The 19108-nt window shown below is 37.5% G+C and overlaps 1 protein-coding gene across 7 annotated transcripts in view; it reads right to left on the reverse strand.

The window, feature by feature from the left end:
- Window positions 1–19108, reverse strand: part of clec16a (C-type lectin domain containing 16A) — a 74767-nt gene continuing 55659 nt past the window's right edge. For 6 of the 7 annotated variants that reach the window (XM_048202700.1, XM_048202693.1, XM_048202716.1 and 3 more), the window contains 5 exons: window positions 13816–13967; window positions 12073–12277; window positions 11093–11230; window positions 8010–8138; window positions 1–1986 (listed from right to left, as the gene is read on the reverse strand). In XM_048202700.1, the coding sequence (XP_048058657.1) occupies window positions 1541–1986; window positions 8010–8138; window positions 11093–11230; window positions 12073–12277; window positions 13816–13967 (1070 nt within the window). In that variant the 3' untranslated portion in view covers window positions 1–1540. Of the gene's footprint in view, window positions 1987–3855; window positions 3954–8009; window positions 8139–11092; window positions 11231–12072; window positions 12278–13815; window positions 13968–19108 lie in introns of all 7 variants that reach the window. The other variant, XM_048202717.1, reaches the window with a different exon arrangement.

Here is a 19108-nt window from a genome sequence, read left to right on the forward strand (position 1 = left end):
TTTACATCAGAATAATTTATTGCATGACTTGGAAATTAATTATAACATCAGATCAAAACAAATCTTTACACTGTGTACAAACTATGATGCCCCCCTCCCCCCGCGCCCCCTTTTCGACAATGAATTTAACCTCAAAATACTGATATAAGCAGAATTAGTTGTATTGCTTTAAAGGTAATATTTTACAAACTCCACTGATAAAGCTTAAATCTGAGTGCGTTTCTTTCGAGAGTAAAGCGCTCAGTCATGGTTACCACACATCTGCATCGGTGCCACATCGCAAGAACCTGTGGATCCCTTCTATGTGCTGCTGTCTATAAACCAAAAATTCCATCAGTGACGGTAGTCCAACTACTTGACTCTGTAAGTGAAATAAATGAATCTTGAATTGCTGTTAATGCACACCAAAGTAAAACGAAACCACAAATACATCACACCCAGCTTTGATTATGTGTCCAGCACAAGCGCTCGATGACCTCTAGTATATTAAGCGTTAAAGAACACACCTAAAAAAAAAGAAAAAAAAAAGGAAAAGTCGCCTCAGCCTTAAAAACAGGAAGAGACCACCTCGAAGTACTTAACGGCGTAACTACGTGAACGAAAACTGGCATATTCATCCTGTGTCAGCAGATTGCAAAATCTTCCAGAACGAAAGCAAATGCATGAAGGTACGGTAGTGACATAAACGCCCAGGAATGAAACTCGATGACGGAATCACCTGATGAAAACTCACTTTAGAACGTGACTGACATAGGTGAGTCAGCATTTTTTAATGCAAAAAGGCTTGGTGGAGCAAGGGTGGATGGTTGGATAAACCTCCTGCGCTGCCAAAACTGAGCAAGAGTTCACGGGTTGAATGCACTGATGAATTAAAACGGGTCACTTTAAGCACATACTGTATCTGATCCTTACAATGTCCAAAGAATGACACAAAAGGGCTTTTTTTAAAAACCCAAGTGCAAATGAATGTTCAACCAAAATGAAATACACCTTCAGAAAAGAGCACCGCTGGATAGACTCAGAAGTCTTTGTACATTCCTCAGTGTTAAGACTGGTAAAATCAAACCGGCATTCCCCACTAACCCACTCAGATACATATTACGAACACGCCCTTTCTTCTCCGTCTGCTCAGCATCATAAAACCATACGCGCACACACTCGAACGGTCACACACAATCACAAAAGAGTCACACATGCAGAGAAACAGCTGGAACACCTCAGCACCAGAGCAGAAAGAATAACGCACGACAGAAATAGACTGTGCTTTAAGCAGCACTCATGACGAACAATAACACCATTGTTCTGAATGTGCAGTTTTCCTCTGAAATGTTTCATGGTCTTGATGTAAAGAGAAGTATTGTTAACCGCTGTGTTGACACAGTCGGCAACTACACGGATACAACTGAGGGCCTGAATTACTAAAGCTGAAAGCATGTGCAAACCTGAATGCTCACACTGAGTAATCGATATAACATTTCTTGCTTTAGTAACCTGGCCCTTATTTCTTTAATACGTTTTAGTTTTAGTAGCACTAGACATTTCAGTCTATCGCGGTCTCCTCCTCCAGGTCTGGGTTGTCCTCTTGGTCGGCTGTGACGCCTGCAGAGTCTGTCTTGGACTGAGTCACAGGTTCATCACTCTGAACATTTGTCAAATCCTCAGTTTCTTCACCAAGCAATGGCCCGGACTCAGGAGATGCCTCATCTTCCTCTCGTATGACTGGAATATCCTTCCTGTCGTCTTGAGACTGTGTGTCCGCTGCTCCCATGCGGTCATCTTCTGTTCGGCCAGCAGGAATCATCTCATCCCCTTCCGCAGAAGCGTCATCCTGGACGGAGGACTGGGAGCTGAAGGAGCGCAGGCGAGGCGGGTCAGCAGGGGGCAACAGGGTCAAGGAGTCCACGCTCAGTGTTTCGGCATCATTGTTAGACAGGAGGGAGATGGTGGGTTGTGGTGCAGGGGTGAGGCTAGGTGCCAGCGAAAGTCCTGAAACAGGAAGAACAGGGCCAGTTAATCCCGCACATTCTTCTCCTTGCTTATGAAGGAGGGGGGTGTTACACACATGCAGAAACGTCTATTCATACTGAAAAGGCAAACAAGGCAAAGGGAGTAATGCAAACAGTGTGGGGGAAGAGGATGTTAGCTTTATTATATTGTAATGTGTGTCTATGTTTGTGTTTGCTGTGATAGATAAATGTGTGAGATTGTAAATCACGCTGAGATGTTTGACAGACAGGATGGATGGATTGATAGATGGCTAATTACATTGATAAGCAGGTAGACAGGGAGATGGACAAACAGGTAGATGGCTAAATAGATAGGTAGATAAATGGATTGATCGATGGCTAGACACTTAGGCAGGCAGATAGATGACTAGAAAAGCAAATAGACAGACAGACACAAATAGATATAGATAGACAGATAGATGCTTATTAGGAAAGTGGAAGTGGAATACCAGACATGTCAAGGGTGTGACATTGAGTCAGATATGGGTTCATGAAAGGGTTCATCTAAAAATGAAATTTCTGTCATTAATTACTCACCCTCATGTAAATCTGAGAGGTTTTTTTTTATCCACTATAGAAAGCAACATAATTACCACATTCAAGGTCCAGAATAGTAGTAAAGATATTGTTAAAATAGTCCACATGACTGCAATGGTTCAACCCTAATGTTATGAAGCGACGAGAATACCTTTTGTGTGCAAAAAACAAAAATAACGACTTTATTCAACAATTTCTTCTCTTCCCTGTCATTCTCCTACGCTATTTACGTTGTATAGACAGTGCAGAGCTTCCGTGTTCTAAATCAGAACGCCGACTCACTATTGGACTATTTTAATGATGTCTTTACTGCTTTTCTGGACCTTGAATGTGGAAATTATGTTGCTTTCTATGGGGGATAAAAAAACTTCTCGGATCTCATCAAAAATATCTTAATTTGTGTTCTGAAGATGAACAAAGGTCTTGCGGGTTTGGAACGATATGAGGGTGACAAATTTCATTTTTGGGTGAACTAACCCTTTAAGTATTTTGTCTGCCAAAAATAATGATGTGAATGTAAAAGGAGAAACCTGAATGGCAGAGAGCCATGGAAGTGAAAAGATTAATATTTAAAAGGGTGAAGGATTGAAAAACAGGATACAGAAGGTAGAAAGCAGTTGCTCACTCTGGGGTGGCATTCATTCACAGAGCTTTTGAATGTCAACATCTTGCTACGCTTGCCAATACCATGCACTCCTAAAGATAAGTTTCATAGTTTCTACAAGGATGTTTGTATTTATATTTATTCATTGCAACACTGTGATATTTTCTAATATATATATATATATACATACATACACACACACACACACACACACACACACACACACACACATATATACATACATATATATATATACATATATATATATATATATATATATATATATATATATGACATATGAAATAATTCAACTATACTTGTTTATCAGCTAATCTCAATGATCAACTTTATCAACTTATCTCAGGTACATTATATCAGACTTACTATAAAACTATAATACAATTCATGAAAATTATTTAACTGACCTCTGTACCTGTACCTGCTGAAACTACCACAACCATACATCTATAGCTTTTTTTTTTTTTTCCTTTCCCTGTCTTTTCCTGTTCTCACTGTTTTTTGTCTCTTATGTATAAGTTAGTGATTTTTGCTCAAAAAAACAAAAACAAAACAAAACAAAAAAAAAGACTTACTATGAAACACACACACACACAAAGCTATAGTTTTTAGTAGCACAATGCCAGTCTCTGGAAACTAAGGGGGCCACTCTGCATTGTCAATCTATGTAAAAGCGTCACACGGACATGCCTGTTACGTCTGCATGGAGCTCTAAACCCATTCTCCACCGTGCCTGTCATCCTCTGACAGAGGAAACACGCACCTTCGGCCTTCCCTGCCAGACCTGACTAGAGAACAGAAGGACAGATCAGAACGAATCCTACAGACATATTAATTTAGCATCTAATCTGAAGGGTGCATGGAGCAAAACCTACAGCCAAAGGATATTATCGATTAGCATAACATGCAAAGCTTGATTTTAACTCTATAGCTCATAGGTTAGCACTCTAGCTCGGAACATGTTTAGCCTTGGTGCTCATGCAGGTGATCTGGGTTTGAGTTTAGCATGAAAAATATCTTGATCCTATTCCTCCTCTCTCTCGCAATGATTTGTTGTGACGCTTCACTAACTAGTTGTCTAACAAAGGGGCAAAAATAAAATTTAGCACAGTAAATCGGCATTCACAATCTGTTTTACTTCTGTAATGTGCCAATGCACATGAGAGGCAGAACATTTTTATTTTATTTTGATACACTATAAAGAAACTTTTTTTATTTTTATTTGGAATAACATGCACTCATGAATTGTGCACAATAAGACCAGGAACCTGTTTTAAGAAAGTGAAAAAGGTCAGTTTGGATTTCCTGTTGATTTCTCTTTTACTCTATGCAGGTTGCATACGTGTAACCAGACTTACACTACAAGGTACATATCTGTTATGACAGAGACAGAAGGAGAAATGGATGTCAGTCTCACCACAAATCCACACCTTCAAAACAATACGTCATTGCTACCACCGCTTCTGTTTCTAAGAACTTCGGTTCAAAGATGTGCCGCCCCACAAGGCATTAACTAACAGTGAATGTGGTCAGCTCACACTGCTGCACTCTGGTGTGTTTGTGACAGTGGCTCTTATTCAAACAACTTATTCATGTGACTTCAGAAGACTATTTGTCCATTTTTTACAGAGGTTATTAAATGATATGGAGAGTTTCACTTCAGACAAACCCCAAAAGGTCACTGTATTTCAAAATAGATCATCATAGTAATTCAGAGAATTAAAGGAACAGATACATAGTGAAAGAAACAAAAAAAAAACAAAAAAAACCCATGACCGTATTAGTTGAACACCCCCGCCACAATACAGAAATCTGTAGGAGACTTCACAGAGGCCACAATACTCCTCTCCTCTGTTCAGAGAATCAGCCACCAGATTGGTTCATGGGCTCTTGTGGTGTGAAGACTTTGTGAGCTTTCAGGTTTTTCCAAAACCACACCCCACCACCAGTGACCAGCTCAAAAATGCAGTGTGGGAAGCAAGAAAGAGAGATAAAGCAGCCAATGGCAACAGAGAACTTTAGAGGTAAACCAAGTCCCTCAGGGACCCTTGTTCTACACAGCAAACACATCAATTCCTGAGAGGCCCTCTGGGGGGCCATTTAGCTGGTAGTCATAAAATAGCCTTCCACTTAAAGATCTACTTAACCATTGCTTACCATAGAATTTCTTTTTAAATGCGACAAAATTGGCTGGATGACTTAAAAGCTTAAAAGGATGAAGTGGAAAGAACATGTATATACACGCACGTATATACGCATTCAGTCATGCATACATGCAGTGAAGAGGCTTTGAGCGCATAGAATAGTAGAGAAACATGAGTCTTAAGGTCCATTCACACCAAGAATAATAACTATATCAGTGTTCACACCAACGCACAATAACAATCTGTCTCTTATTAGCATGCGCTGCAGTTATATCGTCTGCCACTTTAAATGCTTGTGCTCTTTAAAGTTGGATGGATTCTGATTGGCTGTCAATGTTTTTATCATTCATCAGCTGGGAAAAATTGTGAGTCCAATAATATCATTCCTCTGTGTTGTTATCGTTATAGCTGTTGTGTGGGCTTCCCTATTCTCAAGAACGATTATTCAAACTTTATATTTATAGTTATCATTATGGTTATTGTCCTTGGTATGAATGGGCCTTTAATCATGTACTATAGGTATAATACTGCAGCAGCAGTTCATATTCTTCATTTACAGGGCTGTGACTATAAAACTGACACTGCAAAAGCTACTGGGACACAGTGATATCTGCAGGATCCAAAATTGACACTCGCCAAACACAAAATGCAAGTACAAACTGGTTTAGGGTAGTTGAAGTCACCATGTATTCAAAATTGACAATTCTTCTTTTTCTACAGACTGTTGAATCTGTCTCCATTTAGTTGGCAACACCCAACTTCCTATGACCAAATCTATTCCTGAAGGACTAAATCAAATCCCACCCTACATTTTTCTCATTCCATTTCACTTGGATATACAGTCACAATAGGTAAGAAAAGACTATTGTAACTTCTGTTTCATGCTGACTTAAATAAAATGGTGGTGTGTTTTTTAGGGATTGCAAATTAATAATAAATTGCAATTCAATAATTTAAATTCTTGTAGCTCAAACAGAAAAGCATGGCGCTAGCAATGCTACAGTCATAGGTTCAATTCCCAGGAAATGCAGAAACCTTAAATGCATAAATGTAAATCGCAATGCAATTATTGTCAAAACTTAAAGGGGGTCATGAACTGCATATTTTTATTATTTCATAGTGTTTCCTGAGGTGAACTTACAATGCTACTATGATCTTTACATCAAAAATTGTCATAATTTAGAAATAAAAGGCTATTCGTCTGGCTTTCTGGTCTGAACACTCTGTTTTAAGGGCCGTGTCTGCTGTGAGACATCAGTGTAAACACCCACTGCTGTGATTGGCTAACATGTCTGCATAAAAATAAATCTTACATGTGGAACTGGTGCTGCCAGGCAGTATGGGATTGAACCCCCCCTCTACGAAAACTTTACCATGTTTTTACTATTAGGTCCTACACCTGCCAAGATTAACTAATCGTGAAAAGTGTTTATTATAGTAATATATTTATGTCCTCTCCCGTTGCATTAAAGCTAGCAGCGATGAGCATTGTAGCGCGTTCTTTGATCGCTTTCTGTATATAATTTAAACACAATTTAAAAACTTATAAATACTCAGGGCATATCAAGCGATCTGTAATAACAAAGCAATAGTGACCACGTAATAAAAACAGTGGCGCGACATTACGGTCAGATCCCATATAGTCGGGACAGCATCGTCGTTTCAATCTTGCTGAAAATCCTGCGTCGAAATGTGCTTTGTTTGTAAACGAATCCACGGAAAAATTAAATGAACAAAGGACCAAGTTCTTACTGACGCGGTCTGGAGCTTAAAAGTTCATCCACACTTTCCTAATGTTGGGATAAGAAAGAAGGCAAAGCAAAGACTGTTTTTCCAAAACTTGGCACTGCACAGCGTTTTGTTGTCTTCAGAGCCATCTTTATCTTTTGGTTTCTGCATAGACCTCTCTCGTTATTTACCTACTACATGCGGGAATTGCTGGGCGGGGCTGAACAGGCAGTGATAAAGAAGCAGGTGTTGATCTTTTGTGGAAGCGTATGACACTATTACCTCATAAAGTGGCACATTCCACAACCTGTAGTTTTGGCTGACCGGCTTCAATATAAGCTGTTTTTAGACTAACGAGAAAGTTGGGTTATGAAACTTACAGGATGTTTTTAATAGTAGTACAGTAATGTATTATATGTCAAAACATCAAAGGAATTTTGATTTCTCAGTTCATGACCCCTTTAAGAACTCCAATCTTATTCCAGAGTTGCGGAAATGCATACCTAGTGTTAAACTTGCAAAACAAAATCATTATCACCATTTTATGTGACGAGCCGACTGACTGACAGAAAGACATATGATGATCGAGACACAATGACCTGCATTGTTTTCTGCAAATATACAAAGGAAAACAAAAATGGTTTTCATGGCCAACATTTTTTTTCCATAAAAAAAAAAAAAAAAAAAAAAAAAAAAAAGTGTTGCAAAAAATTTATTTTGGACCCTGGATATCATTAAAGTCTATTAAGTCTGATCAACTATGTGAGAAAACAAAAATGATTGTGCAATCTGCTTCTTTGCAAACCTGATACACAGGTGTATAGTAGGTGCTTCGATTCAGAGGAGGGTGTTTTTGTGTTGTAGCTTGTGTGAGACATGTTTTAGTTTTTCAGTGAAAGCAGTTGGTAGTAAAATGGGGTGGTTGAACAAAAGTACAGAAGGGAGTGGCATGTGTGGGATTTTGTGTGCTACCTGTCTGACTCTGTGTTGTGGTGTGTGTGGATGTGCTGCTGGCTGTGACTGAGTCACACGGGCCGGTGGGGCCACCAGAAGGTGATGAGGTGGAGGGGTTGTGCTGGGCAACGTGAGCAACTGCAAAACCTGGAAAACAAAACACATGGTCACATATAGATCGCTTAGAAACTGATAGACAATGCATTTCCTGCTATACTTTCTATATTAATTAATTACAAAAACCAGCTGGAACTGTGGCTTAGTTAATACAACTGGTGCAGGTTTGAGTCTGGCCATTTTTTCTCTCTCTTGTCATTTTCTGTTTTCAAAATAAAAATAAAAAATAAAGAGGTTCTATATACATAAGCAAATATACACCCTTAATTGTTGATTACTGAAACATTAATTCATCAGATTCCTACATTTTGGTACAAATGAGAACAGCTTTAATGTCCGTAAAGTGTTTTTTTTTTTTTTTTAACACTTGGCATCACACCAAGAGTTCTGGGAACCACAATCTCTTTTACCTGAACCAACAACACGTCATCAAAAGGTACTGAGAGACAGCTATTAGTCATCTCTTTCCCTAAACAGAGAACTCACTTTTGTGAAATTAAAAAGATGACAATCCTACCCAAATCTGAAAGTATCGATACATTTTGTAAATATTGAGATTTTCTCCTTGTAGTGAGGGAGCTTTTAAAGGGGTGAAATTTTATATATATATATATATATATATATATATATATATATATACACTGCCCAGCCCCCCAAAAAAGTTGCTGTTTGGATTTTAATGGGCAAATACTTAAAAGTCTATGAATGGATCATTATTACAGTGATTATTATTTTTCTAGCATGTTATATGTTTGGCAACGTTTCTTTTAACCCTTAAAGATGGAGTGTGTAGCTTTTCATTTCTTAAACAACCATGTATTAAGACGTATCATGGTCATATTCCAGGATGACAATGTCAAGATTCATCAGGCTCAAACTGTGAAAGAATTGTTGGGAGGGAGCATGAAGAATCATTTTCACACATGAATTGGCACCTCTGAGTCCAGACCTTAATTTAATTTAAAAGTCTTTGGGATGTGCTGGAGCATTGTCAATAGAAGATCTTGACCAAAAATTGATGCACCTCTTGATGGAAATAATATCACAACATTTATTTCCATTGAGAGGTGCATCATTTTTTGGTCAAGATCTTGTATTGATAATGCAAGAGGTGAGCACTCTGTAAAGTCTCCTCCAGCACATCCCAAAGACTTTCAATGAAATTAAGGTCACCATTGCCAAACATATAACATGCTAGAAACATAATAATCACTGTAATAATGATCCATTCATAGATTCTTAAGTATTTGCCTATTAAAATCCAAACAGCGACTTTTTTTTTTTTTTGGTTTTTGGCCAGGCAGTGGTTTTATGTTTTTTGGATGCAATCCGGGTTAGTAACTGGACATCTAGTGTCGACAGTTAGTCCTGTAGGATGTGGTTCGTCCTACGTGGTGTTATGCCGACATTACCCTGAACACCATAGAGACTTGCTGTCAGCGAGACGCACACCAGCAATTTGTCCTTTTGAACTCTGATACAGTTTTTATTAAGTTTTAGCTTTTGCTCTGCTAATTCATCCTTCACACTCTGCTCTTACTGATGGAATGTAAAATCAGTGAAGACTGACCACCAGACTGCACATATATAGGCGTGAATTTCCATGAAACCTTCAACACTATATTGGCCAGTATTTCAGTTTTACTGTCCACCCTGTCTGTGTGTTTATATAGTTTAAATTAAGGTATTTGAAAAAAAACAAAAAAACAAAAAAAAACAGCGCAAACAGAAAGATAAAGTGCAAACTGTATTATTTCTCTAAGCTTGGTGAAGCATAGTTATTCAAGCAACACAAACAAACCTGTTACTGAAAAATGAACAATAAGCAATCTCCTAGGGTGAAGTTAGAACGCAATTATATTTGTCCTAATGTTTGAGGCTCCTTTTAGGGGAAGGGTTCTGACAGTGATGCCATGCAATGTGACAGAACATAATTTATGAATCATAAACCGCCAAATTGGCTAGTGTGTTGATATGCATTACCCGCCACAGTGGATTTTCACTCACAATTTGGGTGTTCATGTCGAACCCTATATATCTATATACAGTCATCGCTTCTCATGGTGAATTACCCACTGGTTTGGAACCAAAAGTCTAAATAAGGGTTGTATACTGACAGTTCAGAACCACAGCTGGCAGAGAGGAAGTGTTACCTAGAAACCTCAGACAAAACAGAACTGTAACTTGGAGAAGCACTAGAGAAATTCTGGGGAAAACAAAATTAGGATGTGCAGTTTTTCAGAAAATTATTCAAATTTCTGTGCAAATTTCTACACAGACAGTGAGCATGTCTGTTTTAGAAACAAAAAATGCAAAGGAGCTAAACGTTTCAGAACATTTTAAATATAGCTTATTACCGTAACAGAAACAGGAACCTAATGTTTTTCTTTATTTAGTTTTAGTTTTATTTATTTGACAAGCCTTTATAAAAATTGTACATAATAACAAGTATCCCATACACTTCACAAAAACTGTCGTCACAAAGAACTTTCCTATAAATATAAATTTCACATTAAGACAGAACTCATCTACCACCACATCATCCAGAAAAATTACAGTATTACAGCAATAATAGTGTATATTATTGCTGAGGTGGGAGAAGAAAAAAAAAAAAAAAAAAAAAAAAAAAAAAAAACTTTTCTAAAAAATTTTTTATTGTTCCTTTTTTTTTTCTTTTTTTTTTTTTTTTTGAGTAATCTGCTACATAACTTAAGGTATCAAAAATGTGGGCAGCCATTTTGGTGTGGCATCTAGGTAGCGACTGGGGGTTAGGTGCCATGCTCAAGGGCACCTCAGTCATTTCCTACCTGTACTTAGAATCAAACCCGCAATTAATATGACATATACATATACACATATATATATATATATATATATATATATATATATAAATAAAAAATAATCAACAATAAATATGCAACTGTGGATAGCAGCTGGCTTCTTAATCTTCTGAGATTTCCTCTTTTAATCGTTCAAACATTTACCTGGAACTTTATCTACAGAGGCGAAGGCTGGGCCGCGTCTGGACTGGTCATAGAAGCGGAAAGGCAGAGATGATGCAACAGATGGTTGGCTAAAGCCCAGCACTTCTGTGGAAGGCTGAACAGGAAGGTCCAATAGAGCTTTATGGAAGGAAGGGGAAAGAAAGAAAATATGAGCCAAAAAAGAAAAAGTGACAGATATGAGCCACGTTTTCACTGTCAGGGCAAAAGCGAGCGTGTGTGCCAGGGCCAGTCGCGCTTCCACGGTCTCTTGAGGTGGCTTGAATGGTCAGGGCTTTCTCGGGGGCCAACAGCCAGGGGTTTTTGGCCCGCCTAATATCTTGGTCCAAAGTGGGCCAACTGTGTCTTGAGGACTTGGAACAATGGCAGAGATTATCTCAGTCAGGAGAGGGTCAACACTTTCCCAAGTTTTCATATCAGGCTACCAGCTAACTTCATAAAACTTGAGGATAACTTAACTCATAAAAATTCAGTTTCTGCTCATGAGCTACCTCTGTTGCTCTGGCTGAAAGGATAACAGTATAGTGAGACGGAACATCCTCAGATCGCATTGTTTCATGAAAGATTTGTAGAAATGCTCATTCTTTGTAAAGAAATATTTTTGTAATATTTTTGTAAATGTGTAAGTCTTTGGACTTATTTTATGCATTCCTGTGATCACAAATAAGTGGAAGCATAATATTTGGATAAAAATCCAAAATAAAAGGGAAATTCCATGTCGATGGGAATTGGTACAATTAATCTTAAAGTGGCATCCATTTATTTGAAATGGTACTCAGGCCTGTTAAAGTATAACTAAAGTCCAACTCAAATGACCCCACTCCAACCCCCATCAATGTTGCACAACAGCTGGGAGGTCTGAGAAAGTATCATTTATAAACAGAAGATACAATCTGCTGTAAAAACAGTTTATGACTTTGGCTTCAAGGCAGTTTAAAGTTAGTAAACAGCCAAGACCTGACCTGCTATCCTCTGCATTTTCATGCGCCTGGCCTGGATTCGGCCCTTGGCTAGTCGCTGTTTGGCGATGATGCAGCGAATATGGTCTGCAAAGATGAAGTTAGCCTGCAGGATGGGCACAGGCTTGGCATGAGGGTTAGATGTAGGCTTGTGTATGATGATGTTCAGAGCCCTGCTGTCGTCTTCTACTCCTGAAACCTGCATGTCCTGTAAACATATGCATACAATGAAAATAGAGTCATCAAGATATGTAGAAACTTTGGTTTCAAAGACTAAATACACAAGAAAATATTTTCAAGTATATTAATTTTATTTTACTTAATTGCATTTGTTTTATTTTTTCTTTGGGCTTTCCTATAACACTGTTTTAACATGTCTATAACATGTCGTGCCATCACACCTTACATCTTACAAGAATTACTTCTGTCATAAAATGGCTGCACCTAATGTTCTAATTATTGTGCTAAGTAGCTGAATGGTGTCACTTAAGACCAAGCCTTGCTAAAGAAAACGATTTGTTAAATGCCGAATTATGACTATTAATTATAATTTTGTTCAAACATGCAGCGCTAATCAGTTTTTTAACTAAATATTTAATGTGCTTATTTCATTTGATAATTACAGATGATTTGATTTTGCCCCTGCCTATTATCACATTAATGCAAGGTAGGGTGTTTAACAGCTGGTTTAAAGACATTTCATCCTTATGGGTTGCTTAGGATAGTTTAAGAATACTCATGTCCCCACATAAAAATTAATTAATATCAGTACAAGTTCATGACATTTTTTACTAGTTAAAAAATATCTGAATGTATTTTAATTAGAAATCTGTTATATAAAATAATGTATAATGGTATTAATGAAAGCTAATATAATGAAAGCTAATATAAAGTGTTGATTGATATATTTTCAATGAGACACAAACTAACTCTTACATTTTATTGTAACTGAGGTAATTTACATATCCTCTGAGGCTTTACTCATAAATATTAAAGTGATAGTTCACCCAAAAATGAAAATTATCTCATGATTTACTCTCCCTCAAACCATCCGAACAGTCAGAGTTACATTAAAAAATATTCTCACTATTCCCAGTTTGATAATGGTAGTGAAGGGGGCGTGAGATTTTGAAGCCCAAAAAAGTGCATCCATCCATCATAAAAATAATCCATACGGGTCCAGGGTGTTAATAAGGGCCTTCTGAAGTGAAGTGATGGGTTTTTGTAAGAAAAATATCCATATTTAAGACTTTATAATCTAATAACTTGCAACCAGCGTCTGGCGAATGGCTGTACGCACCGAGTTACGGCAGAAGAGTAACCCCTGACCCGACACATGACGTACTGATGAAAGAATAAAAAGAAGATAGTCATGTACACCTAGGATGGCTTGTGGTTGAGTAAATCATGGGATAATTTTCATTTTTGGACGAACCATCCCTTTAGGTTGGCTGGACACCCCCAAAGGGTTACGAAGCAACACATGCATTACCTAATTAATTATTTTAATTGGAGCACTTTGTTCGGGGCAATATAAATGCATTTCCACAACTCCGAAAAGCCAAAACAGCCAAATGTATGAGATTTTTTAAAATTGGTTTTTGATACGAGCCCTTAAACCATCCTGTTACATGCATTAAATTCACTTTTAAGCAGAACATCAAAGTTCTGACAAAAATGTGGCCAAAGAGTACTTTTATTGTTTGAGCTTCATGTTTGCAGTCTATGAGCAGGAATAAAGCAGACCTGCAGAAGGCCGGCAAACTTGACAACACCCCAGCCAAGACGCTTTGAATCTGGTTCCACAAGACTCATCTGGTACACATCTACAGCCAGGAAGCGCTGAGCTTGAACCCCATCTTTACTCACCACCATGCACGCAATAAGATCACTGTTATCTACAAGGAAAAAAGGACAAAAAACATTTAACGGTTGAATAATGGATAGCTCATTCCAAGGGTCCTTCAACAAACTTGCATAAATCAGTAAACAAAGTCAGAAATGTCAAAGTTCAGCCAATGAATGGGAACACTGTGTAACCACTTCAAGCATTCAAAACAAACTCAGATTTTGCCAAATTTACAAATCCAGATCTGCCTCTCACACAATACCACATTGTATTAGGAGTCTTTGATCAAATGCTTCAAGAACTTTAGCATTAAAATTTCAATTAAACCATTTAATTTATTTCCCTATAAACATCAGGACTTTTAAATATCAGCACATTTAAATATAGTCATGCATTTCCAAATAGAAAGAGTTAAGAAAATGTCATCCCTGGGTGAATTCAATCATATTAATGAGAATTGGCATGAAATCAGATTGCACTCATGCGGGAGTTTTCAAAAACACTCCAATGACTCATGACCTACACAGTATATCGCAGCTACTCTGGTGGGCGGAGAAGGGGGTGGGGGAAGAAGGGGAGGGGTAAATAAGGGAGGTAGGTCATGAACGTTTGAAGTAGGTTTCAGGTAGATCAACTGAACTACTAATAACTGAAAAAGCATTGTCACAACTGAGGTACTATGACTTGGTAAAAGTTCTCTTTGTGCTCGGTACTTCCTTAGAAGTCACACTAATGGGTTGAGGAATTACTTCAGAACTGAAAGAGCAAGTGCTTCCTTTTAAAGCATAGCCAACTGTGATGACAGAATTATGTTGCCTCTGGGGAAAATTATCTGCTGTTATACCAAGGAATAAGCACTTCCATGTAGTTGCAGTTTGACTTGTTAATCAGACAGCTGAGGCACAGTAGTTCTGCATTTTTAAAGCCACAAATACCATTATGCACACCAGCTCTGTGGAATCTCATATCCTAAGGGCACTCGGGACACATTTCACAGGTGGTTAAATGTGGTAATGTTGGTTGATTCATTATACAGTTGTATTTTAAAATTAGAAGTAGAGAGCATGTACTGATTATGTGGAAACTGGGTGACTTCATTAAAAAAAAAAAAAAAAAAAAAAAAAATCTGATTCAGAACGAATCTAATGAATCATTCAGAAACATTTGAGAACCAGTTTGACCAAAAGAATTCACTCACTAACTGATATCACTTGGCCATATTGAGGCCAACAAAATAAGTTTAAGCGAAACATAGCTATGATATCTACAACATACCGTATATTTATTGATTCTTCCAAGATTTTTTTTAGTTGTATTCAAAGATGATCATTTTTTTTTTTTTAATTTTGATTATTAATACTTAGGGGTGATCTTGTGTCACGAGATCTCGCGAGACTAAAATTAATGAAAAGTAGGCGAAAAGTAGTCTCGTGATGTTGCCATGACAGAGTGGTTCTAGCTAGCCTCTGTTTTGTTTGACAACACTTCGAACGTCAACAGGAAGTTACTCCACCCAGGATCGCTTGGAGCACCTTTAATCTTATTAAGCACAATAAGGTTTCATTTGTTAACATTAGTTAATGCACTGCAAACTATCATGAACTAACAAGGAATTACTATTTGTATTAACTATCATAAACAATTAATAAATACTATAGTAAATATATTGCTCATTGTTAGTTGATGTTGGTTAATACATTAATGTTAATAAATGAGACCTTATTGTAAAGTGTAAAAAGTTCAAATAACTGTTTTATTTCTATGATAAGTTTATGGAAAGGAGTTCAGTTAGGAGGTCAAAAGTTGTAGAAGCTCATAAATCATGTACAGTAAGGTCTGAAAAGACTGAAATCATACAGAAGAGAAGTCAGTCAGTTGAGTTTGTGGCAAAACCTTTTACAGTACTTGAGTATTGTTGTCTTTTACTGCATATGATAGAAAGTAGAACTGAGATGACATACATGACAAGATGATTAGTCAAATGCACCTGCAGAATATTTTTTCTAGTCATGTATTTCGCCATTGAGGATTTCTTAAAAATATTGTGTAAAAACCTTGTCTCGTCTCGTTCTCGTGAACTCAATCTTGAGTCTCGTCTCGTCAGATACCCGTCTCGTCACACCCCTATTAATACTTAATAAACCTAACCCCAACTATTGTAAAAATGAGTTTGATTTAACAAATCTAATGAATCATTCAGATCAATTTGATTTTACTGATTAATTGAAAAGAATATTTTCAAAACAATTTTTCAACTAAATCAAACGTTCGCACCAGTGCTATATATAGCTGAAAAAAAAATTCTAGCAAATTATAACTTCCAAAAATGTACAGTATTTCCACTTTTATGACATCTTTGCCTTCTATTATTACATGATATTTCTAGGTCTACCATGACCTTGGGAATCATGATGTAAAAGTCAAATAAGTGGCCATTCACACAGAATGCGTTTTTACTTTGGAAAAACATGAGATGCAGGCAGTGGAATTTGGGAAAAATGCAAGGTCTCGAGACACGTTTTTAAACTCGAACTTTTAACTTGAACTTTTTAGAATGCAGTGTCCTGCACAAAACGCTGCAAAAGATGCAAACACAGTCAAACACATCCGTCTAGCATGTTTTTACACTGAAAAATTATGGAAAAGTGAATGGAAAAACACATTCCATGTAAACGGCCCCTAATAGTCTAGAAAATGTGAAAAAAAAAAAAATTTAGCACATGGTAACTGTAGTTTACCATAGAACAAATTACTCACTCTAACCCTGTATATGAGTAATCAAACCAGACCATCTAGACACCACCAAATGAATCAAGATAGTTACACCCAGTCTAATTTCAAGAGAAAATGTAATGTGCATGTATATTTTAACAATATCCCATTAATAGAAAAGATTTCTTCTCTCAACCATAGTGGGGGTGGGGTGTTACATGCAAAAGTACCATGTGACTAAGTGTTCAAGGTGTGAAACATTTTCTGAGAACTTCCTCAGAAAGTGTTCACATGTTACGCATAATTATCATCATGTATATGCATGCAAAAAAGGAAGCAAGAAGAGTAAAAAATACATGTGAACGTGGTTGCAGGTCTTTCAGTTAATGTGCTCTTAAAAAACTGACAGCAAAGAGTGGAAAATATACAGCAAGGATTCATGTAAGTTCACACAATGCACTGTGATGCTTTTATGGTGTTGAGGGCATGCATCATTTCCTGCATGTCTAAAAATAACAGATCAGTGGCACGTCAGTTTCTTAGGTCGATCTGTCTGTCTATCTGTCTGACTGTCTCTTTCGTCATTTGAGAGAGAGGTGCTTGTTCCATCCACTCACTGATGAGCCATTCCAGTATTTACATTTTTTTTAATGTACATCAAAAGGCCAATGTTATCACAAATCATGATTGTGCAAGACATGACTGCTGTAAACAGCAGTTACTGTTAGGTGAGGGCTGTATAAGAGATTTTCCAGATAGGAGAATGATCATCTTATCCAGCATGATTTGAGAATGATTCAAAAAGCAGGCTCAATTCAAAGTTCACATGATCATGGTCACAAATTTGCGTGATTTGTGACCTACGAATGGGTGTGCAAAATATTAAAGGGTTAGTTCACCCAAAAATTAAAATTTTGTCATTATTTACTCACCCTCACGTCAATCCACACCCCTAAGACTTTTGATCATCATTGAAACACAAATGAAGATCTTTTAAGAGATCTTCGTAAAACGTAAACACTTTACGTGAGTGCTTTGTTTGAGTGAAAACAAAACACAACTGACCACTTTATTCACAAAATATTAATCTCCAGTGCACGTTCACGCAACATCTTCTGCTCTCGGATCAACACAACATGTATGCGTCGTGGTGCTCTCTGCATGTCAATATCCATGGATCACTGCATCTTTGGTAAGTTGTAATGAGCACTATCGAGTTGAACTTTTAGTTTAAACTGGTAATCGTTTATTTCACTCACATTTTCGTAGTTTCCCCTATTAAATCCAGTCAAGCAGCAGGCTCTTTTGCCACTCAGTCTGGCTAAGAGGACGTGTTCCGGCGAGAAAGTGACGCCAATGCATACCCTCTTTTATTGATTAGATTCAAATGATTCGTTTAATGGTCACAGATTCATCTGAACAATTCATTAGATTCATTCTGAATCAAAATTATTCATTTTTAGGACTTTGACATTTTCAAAGAACTTTATACAATGCAAAAAAGTTTAATGTTCATCATTTTAAAAGTTTAAATCATCATCTCTTTGACCTTCTTTGACCAATATTCTCTTGAATATTGCTCTACCCCACATTTGTGAATTCTAGTGAATCAACCAGTTCAAACCAAGAATGAAAACAGTCAGCCAGATGTCATGGCTTATGCATTAACCCTTTTATGCTCAAACGGCTGTGAGACAGGAAGCAGCAGTGGGTTGATTTGGCAGCAAAATCTGAGCTTCCTCCCACCTGCTCACACTTCCAGGGCCCGTTCTGCCCACTCTCTGACCCAGCCTGTAGGTGCTTCTCAAGCAGCCTTACTGTTAGACATGAGATATACTGGAAGAGCTCAAGGCTGCTGCCCACAATGGCTGCACCAGCTCTAGCAGAGACCTCAGTAACAGTGGAAGGTCTGAGTCAGTTTGCTTGCACACACCCCCTCTTACCTGTCAAAGTGAGAGGGCCTGAGTTAACCAGGACACCTGGACACAAGAACTGAGCTAGAGGAGCTGAGACAAGGGGCTTCCATGCAACACATCAGGGGTGAAATGAGAATCGGTTAACAGTACAAACCCACAGATTGCATGAAAGAGGTGCATAGGCGACAAGAGTGTGATTTCATCATGTGTGGTAAACACTTTGTGACTGAGTGTGAGATACAATGAGGAAGGTCATAACATGGAACTCAAAACCAAGATGGTCACAGTTCACAAGAAGTATATCGATTTCATGTTCTTTTTCTATAAAAAAAAAAAAAAAAAAAAAAAAAAAAAAAATCAAGCAAAGGGCTGTCCTTTAATTTTTTATCTAACTGCATCTTATCTGATACTAAAGACAAAAAAAAAAAAGGAGTTGCCACACAATTCAGATATAATTCAGCTGTGGAAGTTACTTATCAAGTTATTGCAAAAATTCACATGAAAAGGAGCGGTGACGCTTTTAAAGATAAGACAGGATGTTATAAGTGAGGTATGATTAAAA

This window comes from Megalobrama amblycephala, linkage group LG1, assembly GCF_018812025.1.
Source record: "Megalobrama amblycephala isolate DHTTF-2021 linkage group LG1, ASM1881202v1, whole genome shotgun sequence".
Lineage (NCBI taxonomy): Eukaryota > Metazoa > Chordata > Actinopteri > Cypriniformes > Xenocyprididae > Megalobrama > Megalobrama amblycephala.